Consider the following 21,136-nt stretch of genomic DNA (forward strand, 5'->3'; position numbering starts at 1 on the left):
GAATTCATAATGAGCTAGTATGCTATGCATACTATCTCATTATACCTTTATCTTGCAGTGTGTTTTTTTTTTTGAGGGTTTACTTCCTCTTTAAGTGTCACTTCAAGGATAACCACTCCCTCCCATCTCAGAATCACGTACTGTTTTTACTTGGTTGGAAATTCGGCAATACAACCCATTCCGATCTTCTTGATCCCAACTCCGCCCGGACCTTCATTCTTCCCCTCCAGAAGGACTCAATTTTCTCTGTGAAGTCACACTCTGTCTCTGTGATGTTTACGCACAATTCACGGAAATCCATGTAACTGCAAGACACAAAATACAGAGTTATTGCAATGACTCTACTATTGCCATCCTATTTCACCTACATATACATTTTTTTTTTTTTAATCAGTATAAACCCCGAAGTAGACCTAGCTGTGAAAAACAATTCAGATTGCTGCCATTTCATTTAACGCTCAACTCCAGGCACAAAAAAATTAATTTAATTATATTCTTCATTAGCCACAAAAGATATACAATGTACTTTCAAATGCCTTTGCAAATTTAGATATTACCATGTATAGGTATCAGTGGCATCATTACTGTTTTCCCACATTGCCTGTAGAGAGCAGAGCTGTGGGAGGGCCAACAGGCTCCATCCACTACAGGCTGCCTGCAGAAAACTACAGGAAGGGGGGCGGAGACAAGACCAGTCGCCCTGCACAAGGAGAGAGAGCAGCAGTGAGAGGTCTTTATCACAGGAAGCTCCTACACTGAAGAGTAAAGCCTCACACTGAATCACTGCACAGATCTGGAATAAATATACAAAGCACACCAAGATTCAAGGAACAATACACATGACTTTTATATTTAGACAATATTTGGTGATCCCGGCATTTAGTTTTAAAACGACTTTTTATTCAAGTATATGAATGTGTACAAACACAAAATAACGAATGATGATGCAATGTAAACAAACTGTAGAAGACTAACTTTTAGGCCCCTTTCACACTGAGGAGTTTTTCAGGCGGTTTAGCGCTAAAAATAGGTGCGCGACCCACAGCTGGGCACTTAAAGAGGACGTACAGGTACGTTGCTTGTGCCCAGCCGTGCCATTCTGCCGACGTATGTTTGCAGGAGGCGGTCCTTAAGTGGTTAACCTGCTTATATTTTGCCTTCCCTGGTTCCTCCTCTCCCTCCTCATAAACATTCCAATGAAATAAAATCTTTAAAGGGGTTGTAAAGGTCAAAAAAAAAGTTCTCTAAATAGCTTCCTTTACCTTAGTGCAGTCTTCTTTCACTTACCTCATCCTTCCATTTTGCCATTATATGTCCTTATTTCTTCTGAGAAATCCTCACTTCCTGTTCTTCTGTCTGTAACTCCACACAGTAATGCAAGGCTTTCTCCCTGGTGTGGAGAAAGCCTCTTGAGGGGGGAGGGGGTGAGCAGGAGTGTCAGGACGCCCACTAACACACAGTTTCTTTCTCTATCTGCAAAGTAGAGAGTGTCCTGACTTGCCTGCTCGCCCCTCCTCCCTCAAGAGGCTTTCTCGACACCAGGGAGAAAGCCTTGCATTACTGTGTGTAGTTACAGACAGAAGAACATGAAGTGAGGATTTCTCAGAAGAAATAAGGACATTTAAAATCAAAATAGAAGGATGAGGTAAGTGAAGGAGGACTGCACTAAGGTAAAGGAAGCTATTTAAAAGGAATTTTTTTTTTACCTTTAACCCCTTTAAGGCCTCATATACACGGGGCAGTTGAAAACCTCTTCTGAATGCTGGAAACTGACAGCTAATAAACGACATTGAAAAATCACTGTTTAACAGCTTTTACATACTGGCCAGGATTCAGATAGCCTTTACGCCGGCGTATCTATTGATACGCCGCGTAAGTGCTACGAAGTGCCGGCGTATCTTCTTTCTGTATTCAGAAAGCAAGATACGCCAGAATTTCCCTAAGATCCGACCGGCGTAAGTGTCTTACACCGTCGTATCTTAGGCTGCATATTTACGCTGGCCCGCTAGGTGGCGCTTCCGTATATTTCCGCGAGGAATATGCAAATTAGGTATTCACGGCGATTCAGAAACGTACGCCTGCCCGGCGCATTTTTTACGTCGTTTGCGTTAGGCTTTTTCCGGCGTAAAGTTACCCCTGCTATATGCCCGGGTATCCTATGTTAAGTATGGACGTCGTTCCCGCGTCAAATTTAGAAAATTTTACGTCGTTTGCGTAAGTACATAGGGCTGTACATAAGTTACGTTCACGTCTAAAGCAATGACGATTTGCGGCGTAATTTCAAGCATGCGCACTGGGATTTTTTCACGAACGGCGCATGCGCCGTTCGTAAAATACGTCAAGTACGTGGGGTCACAGTGAATTTAAATAAAACACGCCCACATCATCCACATTTGAATTAGGCGGGCTTACGCCGGACCACATACGTTACGCCGCCGTAACTAAGGGCGCAAGTTCTTTCTGAATACGTAACTTGCGCCCTAATTTACGGCGGCGTAACGTACCTGAGATACGTTACGCCCCGCCGAAAGATACTCCAATGTATCTGAATCCGGGCCCACTGAGTTTAGCAGCAGTTGAGGTTAGAAGCTTACCTCAGATAACCTCAAGAAACTATCCCAAATGTCCACAATGCAGGGAAAACATGTAAATGATTAACTATTTCAGCCGTAAGGCTTCACTGCCCGTTTCCCTTAGCGAGGATGGAGGCGCCAGGACCGAGCGATCGCCGTCGGGGGGCCGACTTCGGGGGCACCTAAGACAGGGAAGTGTCCTTATTAACAAAGTCAGCAGCTGCAGTGCTCCCCTATTTTGTAGACGCTATAATTTTTGCGCAAACCCATCAATAAACACTTATTGCGATTTTTTTTTAACAAAAATAGGTAGAACAATATGTATCGGCCTAAACTGAGGAAAAAACATTTTTTATCAATTTTTGGGGGGGATGCTTATTATAGCAAAAAGTAAAAAAATATTGATTTTTCTTCCAAATTGTCGCTCTATTTTTGTTTATAGAGCAAAAAATAAAAACCGCAGAGGTGATCAAATACCACCAAAAGAAAGCTCTATTTGTGGGGGGAAAAAAAAAGGACGTCAATTTTGTTTGGGAGCCACGTCGCATGATTGTCAGTTAAAACGACGCAGTGCCGAATCGCAAAAAGTGGCCAGGTCTTTGGCCAGCAAAATGGTCCGGGGCTTAAGTGGTTAAACTGACCAAAAATTCAGCAAACAAGATTTTTTAACACCACAAGGGAAGCACAGCGGACCAGTGCGAAGACAGACATAGAATTTAAAGGAATGCATGTTTCTTGAGCTTTTCTTGCACTAAACAAGACGATAAAGTCCGACAATATATTCAGGTTCATTTAAAATTTAAGATATTAATTAAAACATTTTAATACAATTTTATATATAATCTGTCATTTTCAGTTTGGGTTTTGGCCAATTGCATCCTGCATTTTGGGTTTTGGCATCAATATTTTCATTTCATTACACCCCAAATTTAATTGGAGTTTGAAAAAAGTGTGGAAACTTTTTGAAGACTCCTCTTATTTAAAAAAAAAATAAAAAAAAAATGGTTACAAATGCTGCATTTTATTTTCGCCTGTGCGCATGAGGTCTTTAGGGCAGTTCACACCAAAATCACACAGAAACGTGGTCTGTGTTCCTGTGTATTTCTCTGCAGTGCGATTTGGCAGCCCATTCCTTTGAATAGGCTGCAAATCACACCAGAACTCACAAAAAGCATGCACTACTTTTGAAAAAGCGCGCTGCACCGTGCGATCTGGTGCCTGCAAAATGCACTGTGTTTGCAATCTGGCAGCTGCAGAAGATCGCAAAGGCAGTGCATTTTGAATGTGGCGAGTGAGCTGGCCCTTAACCACTTAAACCCCGGACCATATTGCTGGTCAAAGACCAGAGCACTTTTTGCGATTCGGCACTGCGTCGCTTTAACTGACAATTGCGCGGTCGTGCGATGTGGCTCCCAAACAAAATTGGCTTTCTTTTGGTGGCATTTGATCACCTCTGCGGTTTTTCGTTTTCTTCTACCTATTTTTCGTAAAAAAAATTAAAAAAAAATTGCAATAAGCGTTTATTGATTGGTTTGCGCAAAAGTTATAGCGTTTACAAAATAGGGGGTATTTTTATGGCATTTTTATTAATATTTTTTTTTTTACTAGTAATGGCGGCGATCAGCGATTTTTTTTCGGTACTGCAACATTATGGCGGACACTTCGGACACTTTCGACACATTTTTTGGGACCATTGGCATTTTTATAGCGATCAGTGCTATAAAAATGCATTGATTACTATAAAAATGCCACTGGGGGCGGGGAAGGGGTCAAGTATGTTCCCTGGGTGTGTTCTAACTGTAAGGGGGGGTGGCCTCACTAGGGGAAATGACTGATCTTCTGTTTATACATTGTTTATATATTGTAGATCAGCATTTCTCTCCCTGACAGGACTGGGAGCTGTGTGTTTACACACACAGCTCCCGGTCCTCGCTCTGTAACGAGCAATCGCGGGTGCCCGGCGGCGATCGCACCCACCAGGCACGCGCACGGTAGTCTTGTTAGTGGCCTGCGCGAGAGCCGACGTATAGCTATGGGCTCTCACGCAAGGGAGCCGACCTGCCACCGTATAACTGTGGCGGCAGGTTGGCAAGCAGTTAAAGAGGAACTGCAGTCGGCTCACATAATTTGTAATTAAAAAAAACATCTTTGCCATTCTGAAGCTTCCCTCCAACCACTTTGCATATTATTTCATATATATATATATACACACACACACACACACACACACACACACACACTCTGTGATTCTGTACTTGCCAAATCTGCTGCACAAATCTCCCTCCACTGAGTCTGGCTGCAGCCATTTTAACTGAGAACTGTGGGAAGCTGAAGCTGCTGCCTGTTTACTTCCTGGATTTACACAGAGACACACCTCCAGCTCTGCATCTCTATTTGGCCCTCTTAGGCTGCATTCACACCTGAGCGTCGGTCGTTCGGTCGTTTTTTTCCGGCGTTTTGTCGCGCGTATTCATGCTTATTTGCGCCTTTGCATACAGCGTTGTCCGACGTTTTTGTACTTCGACGTTTTTTATTTTAGCCAATAGGAAAAATTATCATCTTTTCATCACTTGTTGCTATGTTGGTAGATTTTTTTAATCTTCTGCATGGGTCGACAAGTTCTATTGATTAAAGCGACGAAACGCCCGTAGCAAACGCCCATGTTACTTTCTATGGGAAATGGAAACGTTTAAATACGCCCAAACCGCCCGATACGCGCGGCAAATAAGGGTCCGGAACTTGTTTGAGCTTCAGGCGATCGTCGTTTCAGCGTTCGCCGTTGAGATGTGAACAGTCTCCATAGAGACTAATGTAATTTCGACCCTCCGGCGTATTGTAGCGACGCGCTTCAGGCGTTAAAACGCCTAGGTGTGAATGGAGCCTTATGACTCACCCCCCCCCCCCCTCCTTTCCTGACAAACTCTCACTAGAATGAGGGTGAGTGAGAGAGAGAGAGCCGTGCATGATGTCATAAGCCTAGGCCAGTGATGGCGAACCTCGGCACCCCAGATGTTTTGGAACTACATTTCCCATGATGCTCTTGCACTCTGCAGTGTATTTGAGCATCATGGGAAATGTAGTTCCAAAACATCTGGGGTGCCAAGGTTCGCCATCACTGGCCTAGGCTAATGACCAGACAAGAAACAGGAAGTGGGCTGTATAAAGTATTTACTGGCAGAAAAAAATGGTTTTACTATCCAAAGTTAAAACAACAAGGGCAGAAGATTAAATAGATGGAAAGGTGAAAAAATAACTGAAGTTCCACTTTAAGTAATCCTTGGGTCTTAAAATGTGCATTTTAATGTGTGCAGGAAAGTTTTTTTTTTTTTTTTTTTTTTTTATTAATAAAAAAGGGCTCAGGCACTAAAAGGGGTTGTAGTAGCCAGAGTGCAGAGAGGAGCAGGGATGGGACACCCCGTGTATTGGATGTTGAAGATTCTACCAACAGTTTTATGTCTGCAAAAGAGTGAAGATGCAGCCTACACCCCAATGATAAGAATCAGAGATGTGTTCTGTGATGTCACAATAGTGTCCCTTTAAAGCTAAATTCCAGACAGTCAGGGCTCATTCAGATGTGTGGTCCATGGGGGGGGGGGGGGGGGGAGGGGGCAGTGTACATGCAGGCAGTTGAGCCACAGACCGTTTACATCCCCCCTCCTGACCATCCATTTAAACCCATACAGCTTTGCTTCATAGGCATAGCACAAATTAAACCACCCCCCCCCCCCATTCGTCACCTTCGGCGGGCAGTACCACCACTGCATGTGACCAGGGCCGTTTGAAGGAATTTGGGGGCCCCAAGCAAAATGCACATGGAGGCCCCCCAACCCCCCCCCCTTACGCACACATGCAAAGCCCCCCTCCCCATGTTTTTTTACCCCCCCTCCCCTCCCTATGTTCCTTTTACTCCCCCCCGAGCCCCCCCTCCATACCGGGTCCGTACCGCGCAGCAGGAGATTCTGTTTCCTGTTCCTGGCCGGACTGACAGGAAGTGAGAACTCAGTGTTCACTTCCTGTCAGTCCGGCTGGGAACAGGAAACTGAATCTCCTGTACCGCGCGGAGTACGGACTGACAGGAGGAAGGAAGAAGAGCTCTGCAACGCTACAGAGAAGGGGATGTGACGACTTGTCAGGTGGCTGCAGCAAATAGGAAGTTTAGCACGGCAAGGGCCCTGCTTGGGGCCCCAGGCCAGCTCGGGGCCCCAAGCAATTGCTTGGTTTGCCTGCCTTGTAGCAACGGGCCTGCATGTGACCCAATCAAGGAATGCAGACATGCCTCAACTGGCCTCAACACGGTGGGTCAGCATTTTGAGGGTTAAAACAGGCAGCGAAGTGGTGACATATCACCTCTTCATCGCTTTTCCAAGACACTCTGAAAAAGTGATCCCCTGCAGATCACTTTTCAGAGGGGCTTCCGCACATCAGCACAACGCCCATACACAAATAATTCAAATATATATTTCTGGGAACTGTCTTACCTCACAAAAGATTTGTCATTCTGTTCAGACATTCTTGTGGACTGACCATCCCTGCAAGACAGCATAGCCAAGTTGGTGACATCACTTCTCTACAGTTACAGCAATACAGCGAAGTCACCAGCATGCTGAATAGGGAGCAAAGCATTATGGCCATGCAGGGGGGGGGGGGGACAGATCCAAGGACTTACAGCTGCTAAACCTAAAATTAATTACCGTATTTATCGGCGTATAACACGCGCCCTAATTTTTAAGAGGGGTGTTTAAGGAAAAAAAATTATATTTTAAATGCCCATCAATGCAGCCTTATCAGTGTCCATCTGCAGCCTTGCCCCCATGCCATCCATCTGCAGCCTTGCCCCCATGCCATCCATCTGCAGACTTGCCCCCATGCCATCCATCTGCAGTCTTGCCCATCATTGCAGAATGATCAGTGTCCATCTCCAGCCTTGCCCATCCATCTGCAGCCTTGTCCCCATGCCATCCATCTGCAGCCTTGCCCATCATTGCAGAATGATCAGTGTACATCTGCAGCCTTGCCCATCCATCTGCAGCCTTGCCCATCCATCTGCAGCCTTGCCCCCATGCCATCCATCTGCATCCTTGCAGAATGATCAGTGTCCATCTGCAGCCTTGCCCTTCCATCTGCAGCCTTGCCCCCCATGCCATCCATCTGCAGCCATGCCCATCATTGCAGAATGATCAGTGTCCATCTGCAGCCTTGCCCCCATCCAACTGCATCCTTGCCCCCATCCATCTGCAGCCTTGCCCCCATGCCAGCCACCTGCAGCCTTGCCCCCATGCCAGCCACCTGCAGCCTTGCCTATCATTGCAGAATGATCAGTGTCTATCTGCAGCCTTGCCCATCCATCTGCAGCCTTGCCCCCATGCCATCCATCTGCAGCCTTGCCCATCATTGCAGAATGATCAGTGTCCATCTGCAGCCTTGCCCATCCATCTGCAGCCTTGCCCCCATGCCATCCATCTGCTGCCTTGCCCATCATTACAGAATGATCAGTGTCCATCTGCAGCCTTGCCCATTTATCTGCAGCCTTGCCCCCATGCCATCCATCTGCAGCCTTGCCCATCATTGCAGAATGATCAGTGTCCATCTGCAGCCTTGCCCATTTATCTGCAGCCTTGCCCCCATGCCATCCATCTGCAGCCTTGCCCATCATTGCAGAATGATCAGTGTCCATCTGCAGCCTTGCCCCCATGCCATCCATCTGCAGCCTTGCCCCCATCCAGTGTTAATCTGCAGCCTTGAGCGAATGAGCGCCAGCAAGATACACAGAGCCGGGTTGTCCGGTGTACTCGGCTCCTCTTGCAGTCCCGCCCCTTGGCTCGGCTCTTATGATGGACCTAACGCTGGTCCAGTGGCGTGACTGCGAGCTGAGCCGAGTACACAGTACACTCAGCTCTGTCTATTTCGGGGGCACTCGTTCCCGCCGAGGCAGCCGTTTTGCATATAACACGCACCCACGATTTTCCCCTAAATTTTAAGTAAATACGGTAATTATTATTTTTAACTGGATTTTGATGTGCCAGAGGCATTTTTGCAATTTATTTTTAATACATGTTACAATGCACATTTTTGACCTGAAGATTAGATAAACCGCCCCTCCAAATTATATATTTTTGGAAAGCAGGGACCCCCGAGAATAAAAAAAATAAAAAAACATTAACAAACATGTTTGCTTACCTGCTCTGTGTAATGGTTTTGCACAGAGCAGCCCCAATCCTCATCTGGGGTCCCCCACCAGTGCACCTTGCTCCTCCTGTCTTCCAAATGCCCCCATAGCAAACGGCTTGCTATGGGGGCACTCATGTGGGCTCTATCCATACAAATGATCTCCTCATGATGAAAAAAAAACAATTCAGCCTTTACAACCACTTTAAAATTTTATGACCCTCTGAAATTAATGAAAACTTCGGTACCAAATATTGTCCATAGGATACACTTAATAACCTTTACAGGTGATCAATTTAGAGTTAAAGCGGTAGTAAACGCTGAAAAGAAAAAATTTACAGGCCCCCTGCAAGGTATTGTCATAACGTGCTAGTACTGGCACTGCCTTGGAGGGGACAGTAAGGGGGCAGGACGAGCGCCATCAGATTACATGAAGAGAATCTCCTGTTTACTGAGCAGCTTCTGTATTGGAACTCCCGTCTCCTGGGATGCCATTGGATGACTGTTCTGTCTATCATAGGAGGCGGGACTTTGTATTAAAGAGGCCACAGAGTAAACAAGAGATTCTCCTGTTTGTAATCTGTCGACACTCGTCCCGCCCCCCTCCCTCTGCCCTCCGAGGCTGCAGATGGACATCGATCAGGCTGCATTCATGGCAATGGTGAGGCTGCATTCATGGCACATGTGAGGCTGCATTCATGGCAATGGTGAGGCTGCATTCATGGCAATGGTGAGGCTGCATTCATGGCAATGGTGAGGCTGCATTCATGGCAATGGTAAGCCTGTGCGTGTTATACGCCGATAAATACAGTTTATCCAAATAACACGCCCAAGCTCACCCTTGGTCCTGAGCAGCGCTCTGGGATTCGTTGGGGCCACAAAGGAAGGATATACACGCCCGAGCTCATCTCTTCACCACACGCACAGCCACAAAGGCAAGAGAATTCTTGTTGGGCAGTATATTAGAGCTCAGACGAACACACTTAGATCAAATTTTAATGGTTCAAAGAATGTCAGTCAAAATAGTCAGCCCTCACGCATGTTCACTTCATCAAATCTGGCCCTCTTTGAAAAAAGTTTGGACACCCCTGTCCTAAAGGATTACTTCAAGGAGGATTGAGAACAGGAAAGACTCTCTTTAGTTGGGTAACACTCAGCCACCTCCTACTCTGTCGATTTTTAATGTGAGGACTGTACATATAGAGCACACAGGATGCTACTGCCAATTATATATTCAAAAAATAAATATCATAAAATTAAATACTCACGTATTAGGGTGAAGCCTCTATAAAAGGCTGCCTTTTCTTGAATGGTCGCCAAATACTGGTCACCCAATATCCTCATCAGAACAACAAAGATGGCACAGATCCAAAAAGGTAACACAAAGTAATACTTACAGTTCAAATCTCACACTGTACATTACGGGCATTGACTCATCCTTCACTTCTACCGGATCCCACCTCACAATGTGCTTCATGTTGTAGGAGTCAATGTGGACATTGCTTGGGGCAGGAAGACCTAGAAAATATAGAGAGAGACTATAACCAAAGCATTGCTCAAACTCAGAACAGCTAAACAAACAAAAAAAGTTCTTCTGGTCACAGAAGGAAGCTGATGGGTTGATTCGCCAGCTAGTTGGTTCCTTACATCATCCTTGAAGCACCAATGTGGACATCTGTGCACCCATTACTCTGGTCAGGGCAGCCACAGGAAGATGTCCCTCAAATCTCCCTTATGCCTCGTACACACGATCAGACATTCCGACAACAAAACTGGATTTTGTTTCAGACGGAATGTTGGCTCAAACTTGTCTTCCATACACACGGTCACACAAATGAAGTCGGAAATGCCGAACGTCAAGAACGCGGTGACGTACAACACTATGACAAGCCGAGAAAAATGAAGTTCGATGATTCCGAGCATGCGTAGGATTTTTGTGCAGTTCTCATCTCTGCTCCTCTGCTTACTCTTCTTGCTGCATTCTCTACAATATACTCTAATGCCGCGTACACACGATTGGAATTTCCGACAACAAATGTTCGATGTGAGCTTTTGGTCGGATATTCCAACCGTGTGTAGGCTCCATCGGACATTTGCTGTCGGAATTTCTGACAACAAATGTTTGAGAGCTGGTTCTCAATTTTTTTCCGACAACAAAAGTTCTTGTCGGAAATTCCGATCGTCTGTAGCCAATTTCGACGCACAAAATGCCTATGCATGCTTGGAATCAATTTGACGCATGCTCGGAATCATTGAACTTCATTTTTCTCGGCTCGTCGTAGTGTTGTACGTCACCGCGTTCTTGACGTTCGGAATTTCCGAAAACATTTGTGTGACCGTGTGTATGCAACACAAGTTTGAGCCAATATTCCGTCTAAAAAAAAAAATCCACAGTTTTGTTGTCGGAACCTCCGATCGCGTGTACGCAGCATTAGTTTGCTGCCCTGCTGAATAAAAATGCAGGGCAAACCTACTTGGCCTGTCCCTGGGTTTCCCTTTCCAGTGCATGGTTTACCGTTAGCACTACCAGTTGTGCTTGCCCAGGGCTCGACAAACCCCAAGCGCCAGGTCGCATTGGCGCCTAGAATCAACGGCCTGGCGCCTGGGCTAGACTGCGGCAGGTGTCTTGTCTAGACATGTGCAATTTGTTTAGTTTCTAATTCGTTTAACGAAAATTCGTTAATTTCGAATTTTTGTTTTCACACATTTATTTCGAATTTATCAAATTTCAGAATTTTTGGATTTCCGAAAAATTTGAATTTCCGAACTTCCAAAATTTTGAATTTCCGAATTTTTTAATTTCCGAATTTGTAATTTCCAAATTTTTCGAATTTTTTAATTTTCAAATTTAAAAATGTCCGAATTTTCGGAAATTCGAAAATTTTTCTTTTAATTTTAAAAATCCCGAATTTTTCATTTTTTATTTTCGAATTTTTCAATTTTAGAAATTTCCAATTTTTCATTTTTTTTTTTAAATTTTCATTTTCCAATTTCAAATTTTTCAATTTCGTATTTCCGAATTTTCGTATTTCCGAATTTCGGAAATTCGAAAATTTCTTTTTTTTCCATTTTAGAAATTCCGAATTTTTCATTTTTTATTTTCGAATTTTTCAATTTTAGAAATTTCCAATTTTTCATTTTTTTTTTTAAATTTTCATTTTCCAATTTCAAATTTTTCAATTTCGTATTTCCGAATTTTCGTATTTCCGAATTTCGGAAATTCGAAAATTTCTTTTTTTTCCATTTTAGAAATTCCGAATTTTTTCATTTTTTATTTTCGAATTTTTCAATTTTAGAAATTTCGAATTTAATTTTTTTTTTAATTTTCGAATTTTTCAAATTTCGAATTTTTAAATTTTAGAAATTTTCAAATTTTTTACTTTCGAATTTTTCAGGTTTCTATTTTTTTATTTTTCGAATTTACGAATTTTTTACTTTCGAAATTTCGAATTTATGAATTTTCAAAATTTCTAATTTTCGAATTTTTCATTTTCGAATTTTCGAAAATGAAAAATTCAAAAAATAAAAAAAATGTAAAATTCGAAAATTAAAAAAAAAATCTGAATTTTCAAATTTTCAAAATTGTGGAATTCTGAAATCCTGAATTAAATTTTTTTCGTACTTCCGAATTTTTTCTTTTGCGAATTTTCCGAATTTTTTGAATTTCCAAAAATTCGTTTTTTTTTTCATTTTCATTTAATTTTTTTTTTCCCCGGAAATTTCGTTTTTTCCGTTTTATTCTTTTCTTGCTTTTTCGGAAATCCGAAAATTCGGAATTCCGAATTTTCGAAAAGAGCAAAAAAACTAATAAAACGGAAAAAACGTTTTTTTTGGCAGTGCACATGTCTAGTCTTGTCCCCATGCAAGACCCCATTACCCGCTCATCTGGCAGGTGCGCGGACTAAGATGTCGCTCTGGTCAGTAATTGAGGCCAAGGCTTTGCGGCCTGCTGGAGCGAGGTGCACCGCTCGCTCTGTTGACTGAGGGCATTGCCCTTACATTGCTCACACTTCAGGGGAACTGGCGCCCTCTTCTGGTGGCCGGGACTGCTACAAGCAGTCACTGGCCGCGCCGAGGGTTTTTTCTGCCTGACAACTGGTTGATGGAGTTGCGGGCTTGATCTGGTGCCCATAACAATGAGTGGACAGGGATTGTGGGGCAGCTGGTTGGAACAGCTTTAGTTCCATTTACACACCCCCTCCCCCACAAAGATGGAAACAGTTTTCTGTGTAAATTTAAGATCAGTTATTTTGGTCGTAGGAAAAAAAAAAAAAACAACTGGCTTCTAACTTTTTTAGCTGGCTCCTAGTTTCAAAGTAAATTTGTCAAGTCCTGTAGCTTGCCCCTCTTATAGCATACAAAATTTCTTTTTGGATAGATTAAGGAAGGGTTAAAACCCTTGCTGGTTCAATTTTTAAATGTTTGCGTTCCATTGGAGAGACTTCACTTCCTGCAACAGGAAGCGAGAGGAAATCTCTGAAAAGTGAGGCCAACACCTCTCCTAGACTGCTGTGCATATTGGATCATTTCCATGACTTCCTGTACTGGTGACAATGGCAGAATTTTGAATTTTCTATCACCTTGTCCCAATGACAATGGTCAGCAGAAAAAAATGGAGGGGGTGAATTTGTCCTGCATGTACTCAAACAGCAAAAAAGAAAAAAAAAACCTGAAAGGGGTTCTAACCTTTCACCACTATCCAAAAAATACATGAAAAATAAGTACATACATACCAGTATCTCACAAAAGTGTAAATATTTTATTATAGCTTTTCATGTGACAACACTGAAAAAAAAAAATACAAAAACATACTTGGGGGGCACACCCTAAAATTTACATTGAAGAAGGTGCTGCTGTAAAACCAAAAAAACAGTACAAAAGAGATTACAGCACACACATGCAAAAACGACACTGAAGAAATGACACTTTGCTACAATGTTGTGTAGTGAGTGTACAGCTTGTATAATAGTGTAAATGTGTTGTCCCCTCAAAATAACTCAACACACAGCCATTAATGTCTAAACTGCTGGCAACAAAAGTGAGTACACCCCAAGTGAAAATGTCCAAATTGGGCCCAAAGTGTCAATATTTTGTGTGGCCACCATTATTTTCCAGCACGGCCTTAACCCTCTTGGGCATGGAGTTCACCAGAGCTTCTCAGGTTACCACTGGAGTCCTCTTCCCCTCCTCCATGATGACATCACAGAGCTGGTGGATGGTAGAGACCTTGCGGTCCTCCACCTTCCATTTGAGGAGGCCCCACAGATGCCCAATAGGGTTTAGGTCTGGAGACATGCTTGGTCAGTCCATCACCTTTACCCTCAGCTACTTTAGCAAGGAAGTGGCCATCTTGGAGGTGTGTTTGGGGTCGTTATCATGTTGGAATACTGCCCTGCAGCCCAGTCTCCGAAGGGAGGGGATCATGCTCTGCTTCAGTATGTCACAGTACATGTTGGCATTCATGGTTCCCTCAATGAACTGTAGCTCCCCAGTGCCGGCAGCACTAATGCAGCCCCAGACCATGACACACCCACCACCATGCTTGACTGTAGACAAGACACACTTATCTTTGTACTCTTCACTTAGTTGCTGCCACACACACACACCTGACACCATCTGAACCAAATAAATGTATCTTGGTCTCATCAGACCACAGGACGTGGTTCCAATAATCCATGTCCTTAGTCTGCTTGGCTTAAGCAAACTGGTTTGCAGGCTTTCTTGTGCATCATCTTTAGAAGAGGCTTCCTTCTGGGACGACAGCAATGCTAAACCAATTTGATGCAGTGTGTGGCGTATGGTCTGAGGCTGACCCCCCCCCCCACCCCTTCAACCTCAACAGCAATGCTGGCAGCACTCATATGTCCATTTCCCAAAGACAACCTCTGGATATGAAGCCTTATCACGTGAACTCAACTCCTTTGGTCGACCATGGCGAGGCCTGTTCTGAGTGGAACCTGTCATGTTAAACCGCTATATCTTGTTGGCCACCGTGCTGCAGCTCAGTTTCAGGGTCTCGTTATACTTCTTATAGCCTAGGCCAGGGGTCTCCAAACTTTTTAAACAAAGGGCCAATTTACTGTCCTTTAGACTGTAGGGGGGGACCAGATGTTGGTGTCAGTTGGAGGAATAATACCCCATCATTGGTGTCAGTGGGAGGAATAGTGCCCCATCATTTGTGTCAGTGGGAGGAATAGTGCCCCAACATTGGTGTCATTGGGAAGAATAGTACCCTATCTTTGTACCCCAAAGTTAGTGTGAGGAATAGTGTCTTGTACCAGTAGGAGGAATAGTGCCCTAAGGGCCGGATCTGGCCCCCAGGCCGCAGTTTGGACACCACTGGCCTAGGCCATCTTCATATAGAGCAACAATCCTTTTTTTCAGATCCTCAGCGATTCCTTTGCCATGAGATACAATGTTAAACTTCCAGTGACCAGTATGAGAGAGCGAGGGCGATAACACCAAAATTTATCACACCTGCTCCCCATTCACACCTGAGACCTTGTAACACTAACGAGCAGGGCCGGCATCAGGAATTATGGGGCCCCTTACACAGCTTCAGGCATGGGCCCCCTGGAGCAGAAAACCAGGGGGGGGGGTAGCCATCCAGGGCCCTGGGGACCTATGGGGCCTTTAATAAAAACAAAAAATACATATACATATTTTATATACACATATAAAAAAATTATAAAAAAAGGGGGGTTGCCCTCCGGGCCCCTTACAGGTGTACTGCCTGTACCCCTTGATGGCGGACCTGCTAACGAGTCACATGACACCGGGGAGGGAAAATTGCTAATTGGGCCCATTTTGGACATTTTCACTTAGGGGTGTACTCACTTTTGTTGCCAGCGCTTTAGACATTAATGGCTGTGCGTCAAGTTATTTTGAGAGGACAGCAAATTTACACTGTTATACAAGCTGTATTACTAATCTTACTACTGTAAAGCAGGGGTTGACAAATTTGCTTGGAATCTAGGAGCCAGGTAAAAAAGTTAGGAGCCAGAAAACGCGCCCCGTCCCGACGAGCTTGCGCGCAGAAGCGAACACATACGTGAGAAGCGCCCGCATATGTAAACGGTGTTCAAACCACACATGTGAGGTATCGCCGCGATTGGTAGAGCGAGAGCAATAATTCTAGCCCTAGACCTCCTCTGTAACTCAAAACATGCAACCTGTAGATTTTTTTTTAAACGTCGCCTATGGAGATTTTAAAGGGTAAAAGTTTGTCGGCATTCCACGAGCGGACGCAATTTTGAAGCGTGACATGTTGGGCATGAATTTACTCGGCGTAACATTATCTTTCATAATATAAAAAAAAAAAATGGGGATAACTTTACTGTTGTCTTATTTTTTAATTAAAAAAAGTGTAATTTTTTCACAAAAGTGCGCTTGTAAGACCGCTGCGCAAATACGGCGTGACAGAAAGTATTGCAACGATCGCCATTTTATTCTCTAGGGTGTTAGGATAAAAAATATATATAATGTTTGGGGGTTCTAATTAGAGGGAAGAAGATGGCAGTGAAAATAGTGAAAAACAACATTAGAATTGCTGTTTAACTTGTAATGCTTAACTTGTAATACCAACGCCACCACCAGATGGCGCCAGCTCACATCTGGTGGTAATAACTTGTAATACCAACGGCTCACCACCAGATGGCCCCAGCTCACAAAAAAAAAAATTTTTTTTTTTTTTTGCCCCCCTTCCAAGCCAAGTCGCCAGGACCCTATTTCTAGTCGCCATGGCGACCTGGCGCCCGGGATTTGTCGATCCCTGCTGTAAAGCACTACTTTAAATTGTAGAAAAGTGTAATTTCTTCAGTGTTGTCACATGAAAAGATATAATAAAATATTTACAAAAATGTGAGGGGGTGTACTCACTTTTGTGAGATACTGTACATGTTAAAGATGAATTATCAGTATAACTTAAAAAGAACTATAAATCCCCCCCCGGGGGCCCAGTGCATGGAGCCCTTGATCCTGTTCTGGTCTGTGCTCTCGAGATTAGGGACTATGGGATGTGCATACTAACGAGAACTGCTTGTTCCAAACAAATTAAAGTGGGGGGGGGGGGGGGGAGAAAGACACACTAAGAAACTATTTAGAAAGAAAAAAATATTTAACAGAGGATGTGTATGAATTATATTTGTAGAAAGAAAATATCATTTACAGTAATTTTAAAACCTCTAATGCCGCATACACGACCGTTTTTCATGACGTGAAAAATGCTATTTTTTAAAATGGTCATTAAAAACGATCGTGTGTGGGCTCCAGAGCATTTTTCCTCGACGTAAAAAATGGGCATTAAAAATTTAGAACACGCTCTAAATTTTCACGTTGTTTTTCACGTCGTGTGTAGGTTTTACAGCAAGATGCTGTAGTGTGAACCAGAAATTAGACTAATAGATGTAAATAAAATATGTGTAGCGCTACTGAAGCATATAGGCCCCAGGTGTGAACCTAGAGAACAATAAACATGAACCCCTAGGGTTGTGCAAAAATTATCAAGGTGATTAAACCAAAAAATGTATATTAGTTACGGTAAGTTGTTTTGGTGCATCTACAAATCAGCTTTAGACCCCTTTCACACTGAAGTGTATTTACAGCATTTTAGCTTTAAAAATAACGCTCATAAAACGCTCTCCATGCATCTCAATGGACCCTTTCACACCGAGTCCTGCAAGCAGCATCTTTGGAGCAGCTTTTGGGCGCTGAAAAAAAAATGCTCCAAAAACGCCCCTCTCCATTTAAATGAGTTGAAAGCGCTGTAAAAACGCCTTGCCCTTTCACACTGAGGCACTGCAAAAACGCCCTAAAACATTAGGGTCTTAGAGTCCATTCACACCTGAGCGACAGGCGCGTTCGGCGGTAGCGGCGTATTTTGCCGCGATTATGAAACTTTCATTTTTTTTTTTCTTTCAAAAGTCTTCCCATTGCTGTCAATGGGAAAACGCCACTGTCGCCTGAAAAAAAGGGTCCGGGACTTTTTTTCAGGCGACAGGCGTTCGGCGTCTATGAGATGTGAACCATCTCCATAGACAGCAATGGGAATTCTCCCCTCTAGCGGCAGAAGCGTCCGGCGTCGGGCGTTTTGTCGCTCAGGTGTGAATGCAGCCTTAGTGGTGCTTTACCAGCACATTGGGATTGCAGAGGAGGCTTCACTCGCAAAACGCCCCAGTGTGAAAGGGGCCTTAAAGCGGGGGTTCACCCTTAGAGGGCACTTTTCCCCCTTAGATTCCTGCGCGTTATTACTAGGGGAATCGGCTATTTATTTAAAAATAGGTGCAGTACTTACCCGTTTACGAGACGCATCCTCTCCGTCGCTTCCGGGTATGGGCTTCGGGAATGGGCGTTCCTTCTTGATTGACAGGTTTCCGAGAGGCTTCCGACGGTCGCATCCATCGCGTCACGATTTTCCGAAAGAAGCCGAACGTCGGTGCGCAGGCGCAGTATAGAGCCACACCGACGTTCGGCTTCTTTCGGCTACGAGTGACGCGATGGATGCGACCGTCGGAAGCCTCTCGGAAGACTGTCAATCAAGAAGGAACGCCCGCTCCCGAAGACCCATACCCGGAAGCGACGGAAGAAGATGCAGCTCGAAAACGGGTAAGTACTGCACCTATTTTAATACAAATAGCCGATTCCCCTAGACCGAACGAGCAGGAATCTAGGGGAAGAAAAAAAATTTTTTTAGAAATGGGTGAACTCCCGCTTTAAGGTTGGACACTCAGCCACCAAGAGCATGGCAAATTTCAAAAGTTGCATAGCAGCAAATATAATGTAGCCTCACACAAGTGCATGGGTGTTCAGATTACGCAAACCGTACAGTAAGCATCCAATCCGAGTGTAGTAGTTAGTATTGGAAATCAAGGTCAGCATTTTTACGCATTCAATATGTTACAGTAAATAATGGGATCATCCACAGCCAAGTAGCAAGGAGATCCTTGTCTATGATGGTAATACATTAAATTAGATACAAGCAGGCACTTGAAGCATCAGCACCAACAGCAAATGTCAGAATCCAGCCATATATAGACAGCAGCAGGCACAATGGCGTCCAGCCACGTGCAGAATGTGCATCTGTCACACGGATACAAGAAGCACAGAACACTAAAAGTACAGTATAAAAGCACAAAACTCTAAGCGTACAAGTACAAAACTAAGCGTACATTACTACAGCATACAAGTACAGTATACAGTACTAGAAATACAACCTAGAAGTACACTACACAAGTACAGTATATGTACAGAAGGAATACACTAGAGGTACAGTATACTAGAATACAACATACAGTAGACAAGTACAGTATACAGCATACAGTGCACTAGTACAGTGAAAGTATAGAAGTACAGTATACAAGTACACTACACAAGTACACTACACATGAAAAGGGGGCATTACTTAGTGCCCACAACATGGGGAGAGTGGCTGTCTGAATAAATAAAAAAAGAAATAAGGTTTAAGTTTAAAAAAAAAGTCCTATGACTGAGCGAGATCTTGAGAGAGAATTTTAAGTTTTGAAAGTTATTTATTAAGAATTTAAATATTGAAAGTTTTATTAAGAATTTAAATAATATTAAATGGAATATATATATTCACACACACACACACACACATATAAAGGTGCCGCGGCCATTTCTATTACCATTAAAAAAAAAAAATTTTTATCAATAAAATTATTTAAATATATTTTGGTCTATGTTGAGTTTTTTATTTATAGGCATTAGTCAAATTTATTTGGTACAGCCTACATTCCCAAGTATACAGCATACAGTGCACTAGTACAGTGGAAGTATACAAGTACACTTCACAAGTATACAGTGCACTAGTACAGTGGAAGTATACAAGTACACTACACAAGTACACTACACAAGTATACAGTGCACTAGTACAGTGAAAGTATAGAAGTTCACTACACAAGTACACTACACAAGTATACAGCATACAGTGCACTAGTACAGTGAAAGTATACAAGTACAGTATACAAGTACACTACACAAGTATACAGCATACAGTGCACTAGTACAGTGAAAGTATAGAAGTACACTACACAAGTATACAGCATACAGTGCACTAGTACAGTGAAAGTATAGAAGTACACTACACAAGTATACAGCATACAGTGCACTAGTACAGTGAAAGTATACAAGTACAGTATACAAGTACACTACACAAGTATACAGCATACAGTGCACTAGTACAGTGAAAGTATAGAAGTACACTACACAAGTATACAGCATACAGTGCACTAGTACAGTGAAAGTATAGAAGTACACTACACAAGTATACAGCATACAGTGCACTAGTACAGTGGAAGTATACAAGTACACTACACAAGTACACTGCATACAGTGAAAGTACACTACACAAGTACACAGCATACATTGCACTAGTACAGTGGAAGTATACAAGTACACTACACAAGTACAGTGAAAGTATATAAGTACACTACACAAGTACAGTGAAAGTATATAAGTACACTACACAAGTACAGTGAAAGTATATAAGTACACTACACAAGTATAGTAGAAATACACTAAAAGTACAATATACAACATACAGTACACTAGAAGTACAGCATGCAGGTACAGAACACTAGCAGTATTGCCTCCAGAATGCCTGCCAGCTGCTATATATATTAAAAAATAAAGATCCGTCCCTGGAGGTAGGGAAGTCATGGACACTACACATTTATTGGTTCAACATCTATTTGTTCAGAAGATAGGAGGTATAGAAAATATATCCAAGTGGATCTAAAATAGATAGGAAAGGAAAGGACATGTACATATTATATATATATACATATTATATATATATATATATATATATATATATATATATATATATATATATATATTTCCCCCCCCCCCCCAAAAAAAATAATCATTAATTACAGGAACAGATGGTGATTCGGCAATGGGGTGGTTGGGTTTTGGGGGATGTTGGGGACCCTAAATATGGGTGCAACATGAAACATGGTCAAGAAGGTGAACCTGACTTGACTGCATCAATATACAATAATAAAAAACAATAACATAAGAAGAAATCGAGTTTTCATTATCTGAGAAGATGTTTGTTTCCCTGTCTACCAACATGGATTTTTATTAAATGAAGTACAAACAAAGAATGGATGAATAAGGCCAGACACCCATCCCCACCGGTGATATCAGAGGAGGAGCAGGGTGCCCGGGTGCAGGTCTTAAGGCATTAGTACAGGAATTTCTGAGAAAAGGCCAACTAAACAAAGTGCTCTGTGTATGGAGGATCACACGACTGAACAAGGAAGCTCTGTGTGTATTTGTTTGTCTAAAAATGGAACTCTAAATACATGTAAACTGTATTACTGTAACAGAAAGGGGAACTTTGAGGCTGCCGGACTCAGATTGGTTGGATGTGGTAA

The 21,136-nt window shown here is 43.0% G+C and overlaps 1 protein-coding gene across 3 annotated transcripts in view; it reads right to left on the reverse strand.

Annotated features, from left to right (window-relative positions):
• Positions 1 to 21,136, reverse strand: part of IFNGR2 (interferon gamma receptor 2) — a 43,814-nt gene that overhangs the window by 19,948 nt on the left and 2,730 nt on the right. For 2 of the 3 annotated variants that reach the window (XM_040338897.1, XM_040338899.1), the window contains exons 2-4: positions 10,136 to 10,256; positions 7,052 to 7,102; positions 142 to 305 (exon numbers count right to left, since the gene is read on the reverse strand). In XM_040338897.1, coding sequence (XP_040194831.1) covers positions 142 to 305; positions 7,052 to 7,102; positions 10,136 to 10,256 — 336 coding nt within the window. The remainder of the gene's footprint in view (positions 1 to 141; positions 306 to 7,051; positions 7,103 to 10,135; positions 10,257 to 21,136) is intronic. The other variant, XM_040338898.1, reaches the window with a different exon arrangement.

Source organism: Rana temporaria, chromosome 2 (assembly GCF_905171775.1).
Source record: "Rana temporaria chromosome 2, aRanTem1.1, whole genome shotgun sequence".
NCBI lineage: Eukaryota > Metazoa > Chordata > Amphibia > Anura > Ranidae > Rana > Rana temporaria.